The following is a 19,877-nucleotide window of genomic DNA, read 5'->3' on the forward strand; positions in this document are numbered from 1 at the left end:
TATTATTCTTTCTTTAATGATTTACTGCAACATACTCGTTTGCATTCTGTTTTCCTCCCATTCCGCTTATTTATGACCTGTCCCCTCTTGCCTTGCAGCAGCCATGGCTGCCATATACTCAGGTATCCATCTGAAGTTGAAGAGTCCACAGACTCCGTGGGAAGACAGGCTGAAGCTGGCCCGCTTTGCCTGGATCTCCTCCCAGTGTCTGCTGCCCAACAAAGAGCAGGTAACACATGTTTACATTGTGACTGCTGGGATACAATGCAACCAGTCACAGTCAATTAATTAGAAAGTAAATGTATTTCAGCAATTTTGTTCATAGAGTGAAACTTATATGCAGTATAGGCCCGGGGTCTGCAACCTTTACAATCCACGCAGCCATAATCACCCCAAGTCCGGCTCATTACAACTGTTTAGAACTGAAAATGTCACATGACCTTCTGAAAAAAGGCAGCTTACAGTGTTTTGATAAACATCTACTAGGAACTTTGTTGTTATTTCTTAAAGAACTGTGATTTCATTTCTATTTTCAGGTTTTTAAATATTGTTAATTAAAAAAGTAAACTTTTGTAAAAAGACGATGGATTAATTATTTTCAACCCAACATAGTTTTCTACAACAAAATATTACTGGTACTTTTAGTGTAATTCTGTTGTTAAAATTCAGTTTAAATATTCTATGGGAAAAAAAACCTGCTGTTGTTAATAAATCTATATTAAAAAAAAAATATTTTTTATCATATTTAGTCAAAGTTAATAAGAGTGGCCGTATGTATTTTGTAGATAAAGGTTCAGCATTGCAGTTAAGAGAAATTAGTTGAACTGTGGTAAATGGCATCTGATTAGTGGGGTTACGCAGGTGTCCTATTTTGCAAGTGAAACAGAAGGTAAAATAGAAATGATTGTGTGGTCCTGAGCAGCGGGGTTGTGTTCTTGCATGAATTGCTGCATTATTGCAGTTGTGTCATGAATATGATCAAATTGTGGCTCTGCTAAGGTGTGAAGGAATCTCAGTTTCCTTCACATCTCTATGAATTATGCCAACAACAATTCTCATTTGACCTAAAGCAACATGGACTCTGTGCCTCTCCGGTCCTTCCCGTCATTGTGAGACCATAACGTAATATTTCTGAATTAAAAACCATTACTTGTTTTACATAATATGACTTATCAAAATCATTTCAGTTATACTCATATGCATATGTACATTTAGGCCACAGGTCACCGACATAATGCTTGGTTTTCCAGTATGCAGCCCAGGCTCGATCGTGATAACTGCCCTACGTTTTCTCATCTTTTTCTATCTGTGCATGCAGGTTTTGTTGGACTGGTGCACCCACGCCCTGACAGTCTGGCACAATAAGAAGGTGAAGTTCTCCCAGGATGTCTTGGAAGGCCTGTGGTGCTATCTGGATGAAGTAGTCCACAGTCGCAAGCTACATTCTTTAGTCAAAGAGGGAAAGACTGTAACTCTGAGGCTCAACATGGCACAGGTGGGCACGCGGTTCACTGCACACACCGGGGATGAACGTATTTATTCTCAAACCTATAGCTGTATTCATCGTTTGATGCACTAACGGTGACTTGCTTCCCTTTTTCCATTAGCTGCTGCTGGACCACCTGCAGGACTGCACACAGGGCCGACCGCCAGTATCTCTGGCCACCATACTGAGTGTGTGTCGGGGGATTCTTTCCTCTCCTGCTCTTTCATCTGTGTTTACCATAAAGTATGAACTGATGGTCAATCTTCTGTCCAAGTTCTGCTTGTTGGCTTGCCATGAGATACAGAAGCAGTCGCCCCCAGAACGCCAGAATGCTGCTAAAGCGGAGGATCTTCAGACTGAACCTGCAACCGATCTGGAGTCCGTCGCCGAACCCAAGAAAGAGCAACCCTCGGCTAATCTGTTTGAAGGCTTGCTTCAGGTGCTGACTTGTTACTTATCAGTGCAGCGGCAACAAGCCAACCCAAACAGAGTCTTCAGTCTGGTCACCAACCAGCTTTTCCAGCCGTTAGTGCTGCTCAGATACCTGCTGACCTCTCAGGACTCGCACAGCCTTATCCGTCAGCCGCTGCGCAGAGACGTCCGCACCAAGGTCGACTCCATCCTCCAGTTAGCTCTGTTCCCCTCCGAGCTGCTGTCGTCCTACAAGGCAGAGCTCTTCCCACCCAAGGAGGACTCTGGGAAACGTGGTTCTGGTGGGGCGAAGGGGCCCCTGAAGCCCGTCAGCGCCTTGCTTTCCAATCTGAACGCCCAGGATTACTGCGAGCCGTCTCTGCGTTACCCTGTGAAGTCCGACACGTCGTCCCTAATGTTCAGATTCTTTCTGGAAAGCTACGGGAAAGGAAAAGAGGACAGCGAGGAGGAGCAGAGGATGTTGTGTTTCTATTTTCTAGCCAGACTGGTCCCCGTGTTAGATCTTCAGGTTGACGGCGGCTCCGTTTCCCACGAGCAGAAATGTCCTCCAGCCTCCACCGGCTCCCCGCAGAGCTGGGGCCAGGCTCTGCAGTCTCTGGAGTCTCTGCTGAACCAGGCGCTGGCAGCAGACATCTATAACATCGCTGCAGACAGGATAAGACACGGGGAGGTCCAGCTCATCTTTTACAGAAATGTGGCAAAAATACTCCTTACTGAAGCACAGCCAAGGTAACGTGTAAAATTAACGGTTGATAACTTTTATTTTGCATTTATTATGTTCTTGTTTAGCCATATTGCTTCTAATACGGGTGCATCTCAATACATTTAGTCAGTTAATTTACCTCCAAGTCAATTCAAGAAGTGAAATTCATATATAGTTTAATTACACAGAATGATAATTCTGGTGTTTATTGCTGTTAACTTGAATTATTATAACTTAAAGCTAATGAAAAATGAAAATTCAGTTATTACCTTTGACAAAAAAAAACAGAAGTAATGGCCTAAAAGGTTAACGCTCCTTAGTTGACAGATGTCCAGTAGACGGTCGGTTATCTACACGCTCCACAGGTTGGATAAGTAACAACTAGCCAGACTGGCTTGTTGTTACTTATCCAACATTACAACACATTGATAAAGAAGCTGGCCGTCTACAGAGTGATGTATCCTATCAAGCTAAGGAAAAGTTGAGTGGAAGGAAAAACTGTGGTGCAAAAGTTGCTCAAGGAACACAGATAAATGCTGCCTTGAGGAGTGGTGACCTAGTGGTTAGAGCAACACTCTGAGAAGGTTTCTAAAGGATAAAAAAACAGCTTTCTAATGAAGAAGTGAGTAACTCATGACTTTAAAATGCTGTTAGCCAGAGAACATTTTGATCTGCTGGGGTGCTCTATGCCATGTTGCTCCAACGCTGCGCTGCTCTGACGGTGGTATTTTAGGGCAAGGAGGGGCAAAGCCCTGAGTGGCAGCTGTTCACATGCATGTACGGCCGGCCCGGCTATGTAAACAAGAGACCGGAGAACAACATAGAGAGATATGGTGTAACGTCAGACCATATTCTGAAATATTACCTTTAGTTCTTCACATCACTATTTTTTAGTTCTTTCCATCTAAAATAATGAAATTTAGCTTATTGCTGCTTTCCTTTCAGAATTCACATAAGTCACTAGACCTAGTGAGATTTGTGTATTATATAGATTCATTAGACACGGACTGATGTTTTCAAGCCTTTATTTTTGTTAATCATGATGGATTTCTGCGTACAGCTAATGAAAACATAACATTTAAAATAAATAGATTTTATATGGGAATATGGGCTTAATGAAAAGTATGTTTAATACCTGCTTAAACAGTGTAATTTCAAATGGTACTTTTAATCTCAGAAACGAGCCTCGTCGTAACACTTATTCTAATTTATTGTACTTTTCAGGATGAAAAATCCACTATTAATTTATTGTCTAATTTTCAGTAAACTGATTTATGAGTTTCCCTTAGCTGCCAGCCATAATCATTGATATTCACCAAAAATAAACACAATTTAATTATTGAATTGGGCTTTTTGACCAGAAAACTGAAGCTGGCTTTTCATTGCTGTTCTAATTTGTTGATGCATGGACCTTTTCTGACTAACTACTGTCTGACTAATGTTGTCTGAGGAGATCAGACAACATTACCTGATGCTAAAATATAACAGCATAAACTTCCCGGTTTGCTGAAGCGAACAAAGAGGCCTTTCCTCTGATGTTTTCCTGAACTCTGCTGGAAACCCGAAGCAGGAAGATGTCCAGAAAGGGACATAATTGAAGCTGGATAAGAGGCAGGATGAAAGTAAACAACCACTGTACAGAACGGTGTTTAGGCTTCTTTCTCATACCTGCTGCTTTAACTGCTAGAAAACAGAAACACTCAGGAGAGGAGTCATCTTCAACAAAGATGAAGGTGGAAGCTTGGATATGTGTTAGAAAAATATCACAACTTAGGCAAAATTTGTTTTCTTTATAAAGAAATAAATAGAAAAGACGATGGTATTCTACTTTAGATGGGTAGATAGATTTTATTGTCCACATCTGTGGAAATTTATCTTTGGTTCACCTTTCACATCCACATTACATCAAATTAAAACAATAAATTAATGATCAAACCTACTACTTTTCGTGCTGCAAACGACCCCTTATACACCTTCTTTGTTGCTAGAGGCATTCTCTAACAACATCCAGAGGGCGTCAGTCTAAACTCATCGGATAAGGGATGATCCACATCTCTGATAATAAGGGATGCACCCATGTGAAAAGTTGGGCCGATTTCGATTTCCGCACACAAACATTTACGTTTCTGTAATGGTTCAATTTTGTAAAAGTTTGTACCAAAATTATTCCAACTGAATTTTTGAATGTGGGATTATAGTCTAGACTTACACACTGCTTTTTTAAAATCTCTGCTTCATTTGAAAAAAAAAAAAATCCCCACAATGCATCACTGTCACTTTAACGTGACCAAATAAAATACGCATGACCAGCCCCCTCACTTCCCCCTTTTTAAACATGGATATAAGGGGTGACTAGATGGATCACCTTCCCTGAGTTCTTTGCTATTCTGTGTAACTTGTTTTTATCTACCACAGTGAGTTACCCAAACCACAAAGTGATCTTAAAAACAAGAATGCTTTCAACAAGACTGACATAAACCTGCTCTAGAATCTGTGATCTCACTCTAAAACCTCCAAGCTTCCTGATCAGGAAAAGTCTTTGATTGGTTTTCTTATAAATCTCATTTACATTCGATGAAAAACGGATTCTGTCATCAATGTGCGTACCTAAGTACTTGAAGCTCCTGACAACTTCAGCTGTCTGGTCAGAAACGGACAAGAACTTCACTGGACCAGATGTACCATTATAAGCTCTTAGGTCTTATATGCATTGACAGTCAGGAAATGTTGATTGCACCACTGATAAATCATATGTACTTGAGCCTCATGACCACAACTATTGACAAAAAAAGACCCACAGCAGCCAAATTTTCACCGTACTCTAAGAGTTTAACATTATCCTCTAAGAGCTTTGAGATGCATTTGTAGCTTTTTTTTTTTGTCAGATAATTACGTTGATTTTGATGCATAAAAATGTGCTCCTGTTGAATTTCAGCATACCGTCCTGGTACCGGTGTTTAAAGGTGCTGTTGAATCTCAATCATCTGATTCTTGAGCCAGACTTGGAGCGGCTGCTGTCCTCGGCGTGGGTAGACGCTGAGAACATGGAAGCACAAGTTCAGCGGGCCAGACAGGTTTGATTATTTTATTCCAGACTTTTCGTCTCCTTCCCTAATAGTCCAGAAATCCCGGTCAATGTAGAGATTTTCACATTGATCTAAACAAATTTGACATTTGATCTTAACATCAGTATTTATGTTTATGACTTGCTGACTGACTGCTTTTTGTTTGGTATCTAGTAGGGCTGTGCATAAAAATCAATACAAAGATTAATATAGATGTTTTTAAAAACAATTTAATATTGATATTCTCTCTTTCAAAATCGATACACCTCCCAACCCCTAGGGGGCGTTAATACATTGCGCCATTATTGTTCACAGCGAGGAAGTGCAAGTGAGACGAATTTGCGGAACGGCCGACAGGATTTTTGAAGCGCCTTCGTCCCTAAAATCAGACGTTTGGGCACATTTTTGGTTTCTGTGATACTTTAAAAGCATTGAACCAAATGCACTTTATTTTCCTGTTAATATATCGTTGTTTAATAAATTGAGCATAAATATGATATTTGGCTGATTTTGTTGATTGAATGACTGAGCATTAATTTGAAAGTAATAAATATCGGTATTTGAGTCAAATCAACTCAAGATGAGCTATAATCGTATCGAATCTGCTCATGTTAGATGATACCCAGCCCTAGTATCTAGACATCTTTAGTGCCTGTCTTAACTGGACCTCTGGTTCTTGAACTGGGCCAAACAAATAATTTTTTAAACAAAATAAAGGCACTAGAATAATCAGAATTGCTTTAAATAATCTGCACTTGGACTAGGACACTTCTTTAGACAAGTCCAGGAGGTAGAGATGTTAAAACAGCACTGATCCAGGGTAGTCCAGCTCAAACGTATTGACATTTACCCACTTCAGAAACCATGTTGTTGTTTTTATTTCATATTTTCTGAATCGTTAATTCATCCTGTACCTCAGGCGAAGCTTACAAATTAAAATCTGTTTTATTAAGAAGAATGTCTCTGTTTGCCTCCTACCAGCTGATGGTGTGCAGCCTCCTCCAGACCTACACCAAGCTCCACCAGCTACCTCACCTCTTCACTTCGCTCCTCTCTGTGATCTGTCAGCCGGCTCTGGATGAGCGCCGCCCTCCTCTGCTCTCTGAGGGCGTGTCTGCTTCTCTCAGGACTTGTCTTCTGGACTCGTCGCCTTCTCAGGTCCTGGAAATCTGCTCACTGGTGTTGCAGACCATCAGGACGCGTTTGCTGCCCGACCTGGCGAACGAGGAAAGAGACGGAGAGGCGACGGAGATAGACGGCAGACGCCAAAACAAAGAAGCCGCGTCTCTAAAGCTGTCCAGCCTCTGTCAGCTGCTCCATGCCGTTTTATTCAACCTGAAAACTCTGGATAATTCTTCCCCGGTTCTTCTCGTCAGGCAGGGCAAAGGCTTCATGGAGGAGATGAAGCAGACTATCAACGACCTGCTACGTCTGTCTTCAAAGCCAAACTTGACTTCTGGTAAGAAGACTCCAAAGAAAGGCAGAAAGAAAGCGGTAAAAGCATCTCTGTGGGAAGAGAAGACCCAGGAGGCCACTCTCCTGCTCAGATACACCTGGGTGGAGGTGGACGTCCTCTTCCACATCCACTGCAGCAAATACACGTCTCTGGACTCGTTCCTGACAGCCGCTGAAGACGAGAGCGAAGCCTCTCCTCTCCTGACCCACGTGGAGAGGCTCGTATCCGGGGCGATCCTGCCAGCACACCTGCGTCCGTCTCCGTCCCGCAGCCCCATGAGCTGTCTGCTGCTCAAACTGCTCACTCTGCAGCAGATGAAAAAGGTTTTACTGGACAACGCGTTACTGGCCGAAGGCAACGCCGCAGCCCTGCTGACGAGGGCGGTCCGGTCCATCGTAGCCAAGTCGGAGACGGAGGGGAGACCCGCCGGAGAGCAGGCGTGGGACGGTCAGCTGGGCAGCGTAAACGCCAGCACATACGCCGCCGCGCATTGGTACGTCGTCGTCTCAAACCTGCCTCTGATCGTTCTCCACCTGAGCGAGGAAGACGTCAGCCACATCGCCCGGGTGTTGGTGGCCTCGCTGATGCGCGGAGACGTGGAGAGAGCCGAAGATCAGCCGCCTGGAAGCCTGAGCGTCTCCTCCGTATCCTCACAGCTGGCTCTGAGCAAAGTCTTTCCAGAGCTGCCCTCGCTGTTCTCTGCCACGGTTCGCGCCGTAGCGCGGAGGATTGTCGGCGTGCTCAGAGCGGGACGCGCACCCAAAGCCCGTCCTTCCTTTCTGGTGGTCTACGAGAAAGAAGCCGCATCGGTTCCCTCAGAGGTCGACGTTTGCCGGCCCGTTTTCTCGCCTCTGGTCGTCGAGGCCATAGTTGAGGATATCTCTGCGTCTACTAAAGCCGGAGAGGCGTTTGTGCTGCTGACCCACGCGCAGACCAAGGAGCTCCTGAACGCGATCCAGATCTTAACAGACCTTAATCCGGACGGGATGAACGCCCAGGATCTTTCCTCCACCTTCCTCCTCCTCCTCTTCGTGTTCGCCTCCGCGCAGCCAGAGCCGACGGCCGCGGAGCCGCTGGGATCCGGAGGCGACGCTCCGTTGTTGGGGAAGCTGCTCGGCGCGCTGACTCGCCTCCTGGACGGAAACAACTTCCAAAGTGTTCTGAAGGTCATCCACGGCGGGACTCTCCTGCAGACGACTCTGTCGTCTCTCCTGTGGCACGCCGGCTGCAGAAAGCCCGCAGCCACAACCGGCTCTGATTGGCCGGATTTAGTCAGTGCAGCGCAGGCCTTCATAAGATCATTGGTGCAGATGATTATAACCAGAAACAGCAGCGTTAGACTCAACCTGGACCAGTTTGCTTCCTACTTGACCGGTAAGGAAATGGTGAGCAGGCAGAACGAGCAGCCCGGCTCTGCGGCATCCATGCTGTCGGTTCATCTTCTCCTGGCCTCTCTGACCTCCTTCTCCCAAGCTATAATGTCTAACATGGGGAGAAGCAAGGTAATAGATGAGACTTTAACAGAAATACTCAGGAGGACGACGTCTTTACTCGGCCCTACTGTTGAGTCTGCCCTGAAGCCCCAAAGGGACTTCTGCGAGGCGGTAACCCAGCCAGCCGGCGCCCTCAGCCAAGCTTTTATTGTGGAGGTTGTGACGGTGATGCTGCAGTGTGAGCTGGCCTCGCTGTCGGCGGCGCCGGAGAACAGGCAGATAGGCCCGACTCACATGAACCTTTATCAGGCCATCTACCAGCAGATCCTGAGAGAAATGAGCTCTGCGCCGAGGCCCATCGACTTCCTGGTCTGCTCGCTACGTTTCCTGTCAGCGTTTTACAAAGCGATGGAGAAGATGGGAGAGGAGCTCTACCTTCAGATAATACAGAGTTTGAACCGACTCCTAAAAGGTAAATTCAATAAAACATAAAGACTTTATTCAAACGGATCAGAACACAAGTTCCTGTTTTAGGAATATGAGCCTTTGAGCTCATATGCTACCCAGAGGATTTACATTATTCACTTAAATCTGTCATTGTTATCTTCTGAGGCATGGAGCTTAATGCAGGAACGTTTAGGATAAATGAAATATGATAAAATGTATTTTCTAAAGGATGACATTCTAATAATCCCTTACAAATGCAGTTGTTTTCACATTGATTTTAATTTAATTTGACATGCTTTATCTTGATTTGCCAAATCACACCTTGATTGTTACATTTTCCAATCAGTATTTTGGGTTTTTAAAATTACGAACTGAACGCATCCAGAAACATAAAGACCTTTCTGTGACCTGTTTGATTCTCAGACAACCTTGACTTAAGCTGAACCGGGCCTGAGCTTTTTAAACTGGGTCTGAAGTTCCACACGAAGCACAGAAACTGCTATTTTGAGGAGTGTTTTCAACCAAAATAAATGTAAATAGTTCATAAACGTTGCCTTAAAAAAAGTCTGGTTATGGGGCTGATTTAAGTCAGATTGCCCTAAAGCACACTGCTGAAGCCAGTTTTAAGCATCGTTTTATTTTATGGTGGTATCTACAGGTAACAAGACCCAACTGCTATCCAAGGTTAATAGTAAAAACATCTCAAATGTCCAAAATGTTATCAACATACTGGGGAAAAAAAGGAATCAACAACATCTTTGCTTTCAGCTCCTTGGCTGTCGTCTACTGATGCTGGACAGCTGGAGCCTGCAGTGAAGGAGCTGTTGCGCCACCTGGTGGAGAAAAGTACCACAGATCAGTTCAACGTGCTTCTGTTGATGATCAGAGAAGGCCTGGATGTTCGCAAGCTGGGGGCAGGAAACTGGAAGGTGAGACCAACGTGTCCAGAGTGGGGAAACGTTGCAGATGGGGCGTTCTCAGTGTTGTGCAACATTAAGTATCTGTGTGTTGCACCAGCGCTAAATTAACTTAAAATGTCCCTGCTATAAATTACATAGGTAGAATTTCTAGCTTTTGCCTTTTGTTTTCTTCGTCTACATTTGCCCCGTTTTGAGCTGCGAAAAGTCCCAGTTTTCACAAGCATAATGAATTTCCTCAGGGCTACGATACCCTGTGACGGCTCATATAGCCATGTTTGCTTTGAAATCTTCACAAATGTGTTAGAATGTTTATTTTTGTAAATGTGTTTGTGTGCAAACGTGTTTTGAGTAAAAGTCATGTTCTAAAACTTCCACCTAAATATTGAAAAACCCAAGTGACGCCTCGTTATGTGACTGTTCTGCAGGAGGTTCTGTCAGCCGTAGTCATGGTTAAGCTGCTGTCCACCTGTCAGCTACCAGAGGCCTGCTCGAAAGCTCTGTGGCTCATCGCTCCGCAGATCATTTCTGCCATGGTGGTAGGAAGAAACAACACTCTGATACGCCGTGCATCACCATGACACCTCATGTTAGAGAACCGCAGCGTCCACAAGCAAACCTGATTGTTCTGACCATAGACAAACAGGATGAGAAGCTTTAAAAGCACATAGGTCTCATGTCGACTGTGTGTCGTTCAGTTGCTTCTCTGGATGCATTAGCGCAGCGTTGCGTAGTGCAGCTCTGAGGGGGCTGTTCGTCAGGGTAATGACGGCTAGCGATAGCTTTAATGTTGTCTGGGAGGTTTATAGCTGTGCCGATGCACGTTCAAGAGCTTTACAGACTTTTCTTTGTTGCTCTTAAACATCCGTACGGTATTGACCGTTACGCTCATAAGCGTAACAGCAGCATAACTTTGACAACTTTAAGCGTAACGGTCCATTACGCTAAACTCACAATCTTCAGATTGCAAGAGTACTGTACCCACCACCTTTTAAAAATTACATAATTAAATGTCGTTGTCATAATAATAATAATAATAATAATAATAATAATAATAATAATAATAATTATTATTATTATTATTATTATTATTATTATTATTATTATTATTATTATTATTATTATTATTATTATTATTAACTATATGTAAAAATGCTATAAAAATCACTCTTTATAATATACTTTTCTTTCCATTTATTCTTTATTATCTCTTGATGTATGTTTAATGAAAAGCATTTGATTAACAATGGCTTCTTTGTAATTCTTATATGAAAATATTTTTGCAAAATTATTATTATAATTGTTTTACTGTATTCTAATAACATCAATTTATAGCACTTGTATGTAAAGTCTGGAAATTGTTTACTTCATACAGGGAACTCAGTTTCCAAACTTAATTAATGCAAATGATTTCTAGCGGTTTATCTAAGCTACTGCTGATTTTACTCAGCAGTAGCTTAGATAGCTTATTTGTTATTTAAACTTCAGTTTCACTAAGGAAAATACTGTCATCAGTTCAAAAATCTGCTGTAAAATCGGGCTTTTGAGCTGTTTTTAAGGTCAAGTCTGAAAAACTGATTAAGATTCTTGGTGAGTTAGTGTTTTTTCCATTATGCCGCTAGATCTTTTCGCGGTTTAGACAGAAGTCAAACCACACAGAAACTCTTAGTATAGCGCAGCTGAAATAACGGAGTGTATTCTTAGATCAGCAGTTTTTCTGTCTGTGCACCAGGAGCGCAGAAGCTATTTTAAATGACACAGCAGCTAAATGGCAGCTTTTGTGTTTGGACGTGTACTCATTGACATTTTCACTGGGCGCTCTGGCAGGCTCAGACCATCCTTAAACTCTCATAGAAGGCATTCAAGGGTTTTTATTTTTTATTTTTAATGATTTTAAAAGCTGAGCTGTTGCTGATCCATCACACAATTCTTCAAAGCTTTATAAATGAAGTGAAGATCACTTAATATCTGTCTGCATTCACTTGTCCTGTCACTCACAGTTCTTGTCTCGTTCTGTGTTGCAGTTCTTGGTGAGAACGTCCAGCCAGGATCTCTCTCTGACCCTCCCTTTTACCGTTCCTACCGTGACGTCGTTGACGGCTCTGTTGCGCCAAGGCGAGGGGCTGATTCCCAACCCTCAACATGTGGTTCAGGTCCTTGGAGCGCTCCAGTCGCTTCCCCTCGACCACCTGAGTCCAACCGTTTACCAATCTGCGTTCCTGGCCGTCCACGAAGGGCTGTTCGCCATCATCAAGTGTCATCCCCAGGTAAAATCACTTTGTTTGGTGACTTTAAGAGAGAAAATCAGGTGCAAGGCTAATGCTGTTGCCTTGAATTATGTCCAGTCCCAAAAAAATGGGCGCTCTGGGTGTGGATACTAAAGGAGTGCCACCATAAACTTTTATTTATTTAGATAATGCTGTTTTTAAATCTACAGTAGCATGTCTGTTAGGGGGTATTGTTAAGAACCCCACAATCTGACTCAATTTCAATTCTTTAGGTCGCATTTTGATACGATATTAGGGCTGAACGATTTTGGAAAATAATCTAATTGCAATTTTTTTTTTCTTAATATTGCGATTTAATGCAATTTTTTTTACAGTTTAATTCATCATGTCTTTTTAAATATATACAAACAACAAATCAATTTGTTTCCTTGCTGTGCAGATTAGTTGCATCTAAACTCAGAGCAGTAATGATTGCGTTCTGCCTACGATATATTTCAACCAAAATTGCAATTTAGACTTTTCTCTGCATTAACCACAAGCAACAAAAATGGCCTCTAAATAAAGATGTTTGTAAACAAGGGCTATTTAAAACAAGAAGTTTTAATGTTTCTATTAATCAGAATATTGTTCAAGAGAACAGCTTTTAGTTGATTTGGACATCAATCCTTGTTGAACATAAAGTCCAACCAACAAGCAAGTCTATGTATTAAACTGATTGACCAGTACTTAATGCTATGTATGATTAGATTATGTCACTGCTGCAACTGTCTTCCCTTCCATGTGGAGGCAAACCTACTTTAAACATTTTACCAACACCTAATAGACGTGTCTAATTCCCTAATTGTTACATAGCCAAAAATTGCAGACTCTGCGATTTGGAAATTGTGTTTATTTTTAAATCGCGATTATATTGAAAATGCGATTAATTGTTCAGCCCTATACAATATTGATTTATTTTCTATAGTCATAGTATACTAGCACATGTATTTATGTTTTTGAGCAATTAAATATCAATATAGAGTGCAAAAGTGGAAACATGACAGTAGGACTGGGCTAAATGGCCTGTGGCGTTTCTGCATCTGGTGGCCCGGTCCCTCCAGATGTCGCTGTGGAGCTCTATGTTCAGTAATCAGTGGGACATGATCGTTCTTGTTGAAGACAGATTCCCTTACCAATAAAATTCTGATATAAGTATTTGTCTGTATATCTTAGTCTGATCTCAGAGGCTAAATCCTCTTGAGGAGCCTTGAATTGGGGAGTGCCCACCAACGTTTGTTTATGGCTTTAAAATAAAATCTCAGATTTTATGATTACACTAATCGAATTTTTCTCCCTCTTTCCGTTTCACAAAATGAAATTGAAGAAATTATTTAAAAAACGTACTTTTATGTCAAGCATTTTGTCTGGGAGTTGACCTGAATTCAGAGTGCAACTAAATAAAGCTGTGAAACATGCTTGTAAAACAAGATGGCGGCCCTGCTATTGTAAACAATGAAAGTATAACAAAATGTTTGCTACTAGTGGTACTACACAGTGAGCTAAGAACAGGCTTCACTTCACTTGTGTAACTTCAAACTAACTTAAAAAAGGAAGGTGTCTTGTATTATGATAAAAATATATTTTACAAAACATATAATCAGCATTGATTATATGTCTTGGAAAAACATGGAAGCGCAATAAGTGCATTAGCAAAATAAAATTCGGATTTTCCAAAAATGTACTCTTAAAAAATAATAAGCTGGAATGAATGAATTAAATAGATTTATCGCCCAGCCCTACATGACTGTACTGTATTTGAAGTAAAGTTCATGCAAACCTAGATTATTGTCCTTTTCTCTTAGAAACAAGGATAATTCTCATCATTTTGGAACAGTAACACATCTGAAAACGAACCACTAGTGCACTAATATTTCTGATGAATATGGAGAGCAAAAGGTAAAAAAAGTATTACAGTACTCAGTGCTGGGCTGGGGAGAAAAGTGGCCTGGGAAGTGGCGCAACTTTCAGCTGCTGGGTGTAAATTTTAATGAAAAACATATATATATCAGTTACAGTGCTAATGTGATGATTTTTATTCTCAGATGGTCAATATAATACAAAACAACAACATACAATATATAGACTATAGAGTAAACTACAAAGCCACATTTCTTTGCGTAAAACAAAATAACCTGGCAAAATAAAGAACTTAGAAAGCTACTCTATTTATAAACCTAAATTGTTCACTCTGAGTAACATCTGTAACTCCTATAATCTTATCTCTCCAGCATTTTTAGCTTAAGTTTATCTTTATTGGAAGCCAGAAATGGTTAATTGTGTCGCTGCACTTTCCTGGAGGGTTTCCATAAGTGTTTTTCTCTGAACTTTTCAGCGTCAGCACCACTTCACGGCTAATTCTGACATTTTTCATGTTGCTCATAGCGTCACTTATTTAACAGGTTAATACTCAAGCTGGAGCCCCACCGCTGGGCATCTCTCTGTTAAATGCGAGGAACAAACTGTTTAGTAGGGAAGAGGCTTTTCGATCTGTCACTGCTGAGTTATTAGCGCCACCGAAGGTTTTTATTTTCGTTGGCCAGCCTTTATGGGACAAGTTTTACAGTCTGCCGGTTGGCTCTGTAGCGCTCGTTCATGAGTTAACAGGTCCACTCCGCGGAGGAGCAGTGGAGAAGAGAAGCCATTTGAGGCACCGTGGCACCTCAGAGCGTGTTGTGTGACTGCGTGGCAGAGCGCAACAGGACCTCTGCGGGCTGTGAACCACCAGAGATGTCCCCGGCAGTCCCAGTCCACCACTGTAATAACACGGCTGTGGTAATACAGAGTTTATTAACATTTGCCCTGCGCGATATTCGTCCCGTACAATGTGGCTTACTCAAAACTGTCACGCATGAACACAGTAGCCAGGGGAATTAATCGATTGAGGATTTTTCTGAATCAATATTGACTGTAAGTCATTGATGAAAGCATATTTTTACCCACCCCTACTGTTGGGCAACTAATTTCAGGCTGTAAGCAAAGCAGCCAAAGGCCCAAAGGTTGGATATGGCCTGTGATACAATTGGATCTGCCTCAGCAGATCACATACATTATTGGTGGACAACCAGTCGGTGAGATGTTGCTCACAACAGAAACGCCACATATTCTCTAATGCTACTTGCTGTTCAAGACAAGAGTGCACATTTAGCTAATAAACTGAGCTTGCTGCACTATGAGTTCACATGGCATCTTTTTTATAACTCGTTAATTTGATGTGGAGAGCTCATCCAGATGGAGATGTGCTGTAGGTAGTGCAGACCTCTGCAGGCATCTGTCCTCCGTGATGAAGATTAGCAAGACGGCACACAGAGGCCATTGTACTGCTGCACACCGCAAGAAGTGAGTTTCCACAGCTGTAAGCTTTCCACCAAACATTAATGAAAGTGTTGCCAGGAAACAGTGCTGAGCATCTTCCTTAAAGAGAGTCTTTTTTCAGATGTTGGTAATTGAGATTTTTTTTTTTAGTATTTTAAGCAAAAACAAGACAGTTATTACATCAAGATTTTTAAAGGGGCATATAATGCCTTCCTTTTCCCATTTAAATCATTCAACTGTGGTCTATATAAAGTGGAACTGCAATGCTTTGGTCTGAATTCCTCGTTAATTTACCCTCTTTTTAGGGACTGGTTTTGGGGCTGTCTCTTTAAATGGGAAGGAGGCACTTCACACCTCTGCAGGTCACAGGGCCTTCCACTCCATGCCGTTTTGACATTTTTGTAGCATGCTGGGTGACGGTGTAATGAACTTATCCACAAGTAGCTTCTGCATCCTTCGGCTTAGACTGTAAAATCACAGCAAGGAGATCCATGACCTTGTTTAGCAGCTCAGCAGTAAATACTGTGATGTAATTGTTAAAAAAAAAAGTAAATGAGCAAAAAGTAATTTTTCACCTAGGTGTGGCTTGAGCACTGTCCATAAACTAAAACAAATGTGTATCAAGCCACACCTTTCTCTACCTCCACTCCTGCTGCCACCCGGCCCCTATTGCTCCTCCCCTTCTCATCAATTTTGCCTCGTATGCACATTTGCAAAGGATAAAAACGGCAAAACAGCATCACCTTTCAGAGGAACATGTCTAGTGAAGAAGTAACTCATAACTTTCTAATGTTAGAATGTTTTGATCCACTGTGCGTGCTCTCCGCCATCTTGTCTAAGTCCTGAGTGGCAGCTGTTCACATGCACGTACACGCACGCATGGCTTGCCCGGCTTATAAATGGGAGACTGGAGAACAACACAGAGAGATGGTGTGCTACGTCATACCATATTCCATTTAAAAATATCTTTTAATTTTTCAGTAAACTAGTATTTAGTTCTTTCTTTCTAAACTAATTAAATTTTGCTTAGTGCTCCTTTTTGAATATGTCTACGCAGTTCCTGGAAATACCAAATTCAACTTTTCTCCCAAGAACACAACAAAATGCATTTAAGAGCTAAAGAAATGGATTTCCCATTTAAATTAATATACAATCTGGTCCCATAAATGTCTGGACAGACTACCTTTTTGTTTTTATGTGGTTCTGTTCATTACCACAATGAATTGTAAAAAAAAAACCCAGCTCAGATGCAATTAAAGGGCAGACTTGCAGTTTTAATTGAGTGGGTAGAGCAAAAAGATGGCATAAAAATGTGAGGAACTAAACCATTCTTTTAACAAAGTCCCTTCATTTCAGGGGCTCAAAAGAAATTCTACAAATCAAATAACTGAATATAAATGTTTAAACCTCTTGCTTGCAATGACAGCTCTAAGTCTTGAACTCAGGGACATCACCAGGTTTCCTCCTTTTTAAATGGCCTGCAAAACCGTTAATGCAGCAGTTTTCATTGGCTTTTTGTTTTTAGGTCTTTCTGTCTGAATCTTGGTCTTTAACGAGTGAAATGCATTCTGAAGATCAGGTGGGTTAAGGAATGCAAGGCATATTTATTTGCATTGCACATTTCAGTACAAAGACAATGCAAAGTGCTTAAGATCAGGTGACTGACCTTGCCGTTCAAGAACATATCCCTTTGTGGCTTTAAAATTGCTGGGTTGCTTTGGTTTTATGTTTTGGATCATTGTCCATCTCTTTTACAAAACACCATCCAATCAATTTGCTGAAACTCAGCTAAATGGAGTCAGAGAGTACGTCTCTGAACACTTCAAGGCCGCTACATACTCCACGAGAAACATTTCTTCTCACTCCCACAGCTAATGACGTCATTTTGTTCTCCCAGTCGATTCTTGAAGGGTCTCACTGCATGTTCATGACACATCTGGGCAGAACTTTTTTCTCATGGGGGGGGTCTGACAACTGTACTGTGATTGGACAGGATTAGATGGCCGTGTTTAGGTTGGTGAAGCGTATATGTCTCACACATCTGTGGGACTGCAGTCCTGCAGTTCAACTCTGGCCGTTTAAGTGGTGAAACACACCAAGTCTGCTCACTTGTGGCGTTTTATTGTTCAAGTTATCCAATCGGGGCAGTCCTGCTGTCGTAGCACCGCACGTCCTGATGTTCGCAGTCTTTACAAATAGTAGCAGAGCACACCGTGCGCTATTGTGTCCCCCTCCCCTGTCCGTCCGTCAGGTCTGACGTGATGTGGGGCCGTCTTCTCCAGTGTCTCGTGCACTATGCATAGACAGAAGAGACAATAGGAGACACCTTCTGTCACTTTTTAATCCGATTTTGATGGATTAAAAGTGGGCGGGGCGATTAAAAAGGGGCGGGGCTTATTTTTTAATTGACCTTTTAGGTGATCACATGATCCTCACGTGACCCTGCTCGTGACCCTCATGTGACACCGTATCATTGACCCCTACCGTGACCTCCATATGACCCCACCACGTGACCCCTCATGTGACACCCTTAATCATTATTAAATTAATTATTCCTTTATTAATTGTATTATTATTATTTTCATTTATATTCATATCATTAATAATATTATTACTACTATCATTGATATTATAGTAATTATTTAATTCTGTTACGCATACCCAACCTTATTTAGTAGTATTATTGTAATCATTTAAAGTTATTTATAATTATTTAACTCCGGTATACATACCCAATCTTTTTATTAGTATTATTATAATTATTTTGAATTATTTAATTCCGTTACGCGCACCCAATCTTTAAGGTGGGAGGAAATCAGTCTTTGTTTCAGCCGTAAAAGCAGTCAGACTCTGAATACTTAAAGTTTCAAAATAAAGATTAAAAAATAAAACTATATAAATAAGCTTCCCCATCCGGAATCTGTAAATAAAAAGCTCAGGGTTCTCGCTCAGCCCAGAATCCTGCGATGCAACCCCTCAGCTCTCCCTGTAAACAGCAAGCGTTACTGATCGCTTACCAGTTGCAGCTTACAACATAATAAGTCCATACACTCTACAGGTCCCTGTCAGTTTGAGGGTCATAAGTTCACTCGGTCAGTAAGCAGTTAAAATAATACTCAACCTGTTCGAAGCGCCGCGCGGGAGGAGACACAAGGGGGGAGATCTCGCTTTCTCTCAATCATCTGACCCCTCAACACAAAAACTGTGTCTTTCTCTACAACCCTCGCGCTGTCATGCTTAGTATTTATAAATAGGACACCCTGTCACAAAAAAAAAATCGACAGGATGTTGTATTTCACGCCTTTACGTATCCTAAAAATCCCCATCACGCGGACAAACACAATGCCTGTATTATCAATAATGTATATATAAGGCCCCCTTCCCACCTAACTGAATGCATGCACGTTGACTCCTCCGAAACATGTCAAAAGACATTTATGTGTGAAATGTTTATTTCCCCTTTATTATAACTTTTTTGTTACCATCAAGGCTCAGTATAAAATTAAGCATTGTAAAAATGAAAAATGATTTAAGTTTTTGGTGCTTACTGCTGTTTCTTGTTCTTCATTCAATTTTGCACAAATATCCTATTTCTCATCCGTACCCCTCCCCCATTTCCGGTCCCCTCCCCCACTCTAGGAATTCAAAACTGACACAGATTCAACAAATAGGATCTTCTCACCAACATGGCAATCAAAGGCGGGGCTTACCGGTCGATGGTTTCTTCCGCGCAACTCCAAGACAGGCTCAAGATAAAACAACTCCGGTTATTTTTCTGCTTGACGCATGGCGTGACAAGATGATAGCAGACCGGATGTCAACGCTGTTCTGCAACTGTTGCAACTGGAGAGATGTTTTGGGTGATCAAGAAAGTGGTAGCTTTTTAGACCCGCCCTCCTCACAACACCCGATACCGCCCCCCCTTCAACGTTAACCACACCCCTTCTCAGTATAAAAAAACAACCGGGCAGACCGATCGGAATATCCATGCAACTTCACTGACCAGACTTCTAACATCTGAAACCATGAGGAACTACGCGGGCAACGGTTTGACGGTCTATGGGCTGGATAGCGAACCTACTCCACCACCGTCTCCTTCAACCGCTCAGCCGCTAAACCGCAAGACTCTACGTAAGCTTTGCTGAATACGAATCCTACGTGAAAAAACCTCCGTCCCGCATCTCTATACGGTGAAATAGAGGATCCTTAATCTTTAATCCTGATATAAAGATTAATTCAGTTTGGCGGGACAACATAAAGCGTCTTAATAGTGCAGCCGCTCACTCTCTTACTGATCACGACCCCAAGTTTCACGAGATCTGTTAAGGAGGGGAGGAGTTGTGTCAAACACGTGTGGCA

The 19,877-nt window shown here is 41.9% G+C and overlaps 1 protein-coding gene across 4 annotated transcripts in view; it reads left to right on the forward strand.

The window, feature by feature from the left end:
• The window catches only part of urb2 (URB2 ribosome biogenesis homolog), a 46,426-nt gene that overhangs the window by 2,518 nt on the left and 24,031 nt on the right, over positions 1-19,877 (forward strand). For 3 of the 4 annotated variants that reach the window (XM_036136560.1, XM_036136562.1, XM_012880968.3), the window contains exons 2-9: positions 99-229; positions 1,319-1,495; positions 1,608-2,647; positions 5,557-5,695; positions 6,668-9,047; positions 9,791-9,951; positions 10,368-10,478; positions 11,964-12,206. In XM_036136560.1, coding sequence (XP_035992453.1) covers positions 104-229; positions 1,319-1,495; positions 1,608-2,647; positions 5,557-5,695; positions 6,668-9,047; positions 9,791-9,951; positions 10,368-10,478; positions 11,964-12,206 — 4,377 coding nt within the window. In that variant the 5' untranslated portion in view covers positions 99-103. The remainder of the gene's footprint in view (positions 1-98; positions 230-1,318; positions 1,496-1,607; positions 2,648-5,556; positions 5,696-6,667; positions 9,048-9,790; positions 9,952-10,367; positions 10,479-11,963; positions 12,207-19,877) is intronic. The other variant, XM_036136561.1, reaches the window with a different exon arrangement.

Source organism: Fundulus heteroclitus, chromosome 4 (assembly GCF_011125445.2).
Source record: "Fundulus heteroclitus isolate FHET01 chromosome 4, MU-UCD_Fhet_4.1, whole genome shotgun sequence".
In the NCBI taxonomy this organism is placed as follows: Eukaryota; Metazoa; Chordata; class Actinopteri; order Cyprinodontiformes; family Fundulidae; genus Fundulus; species Fundulus heteroclitus.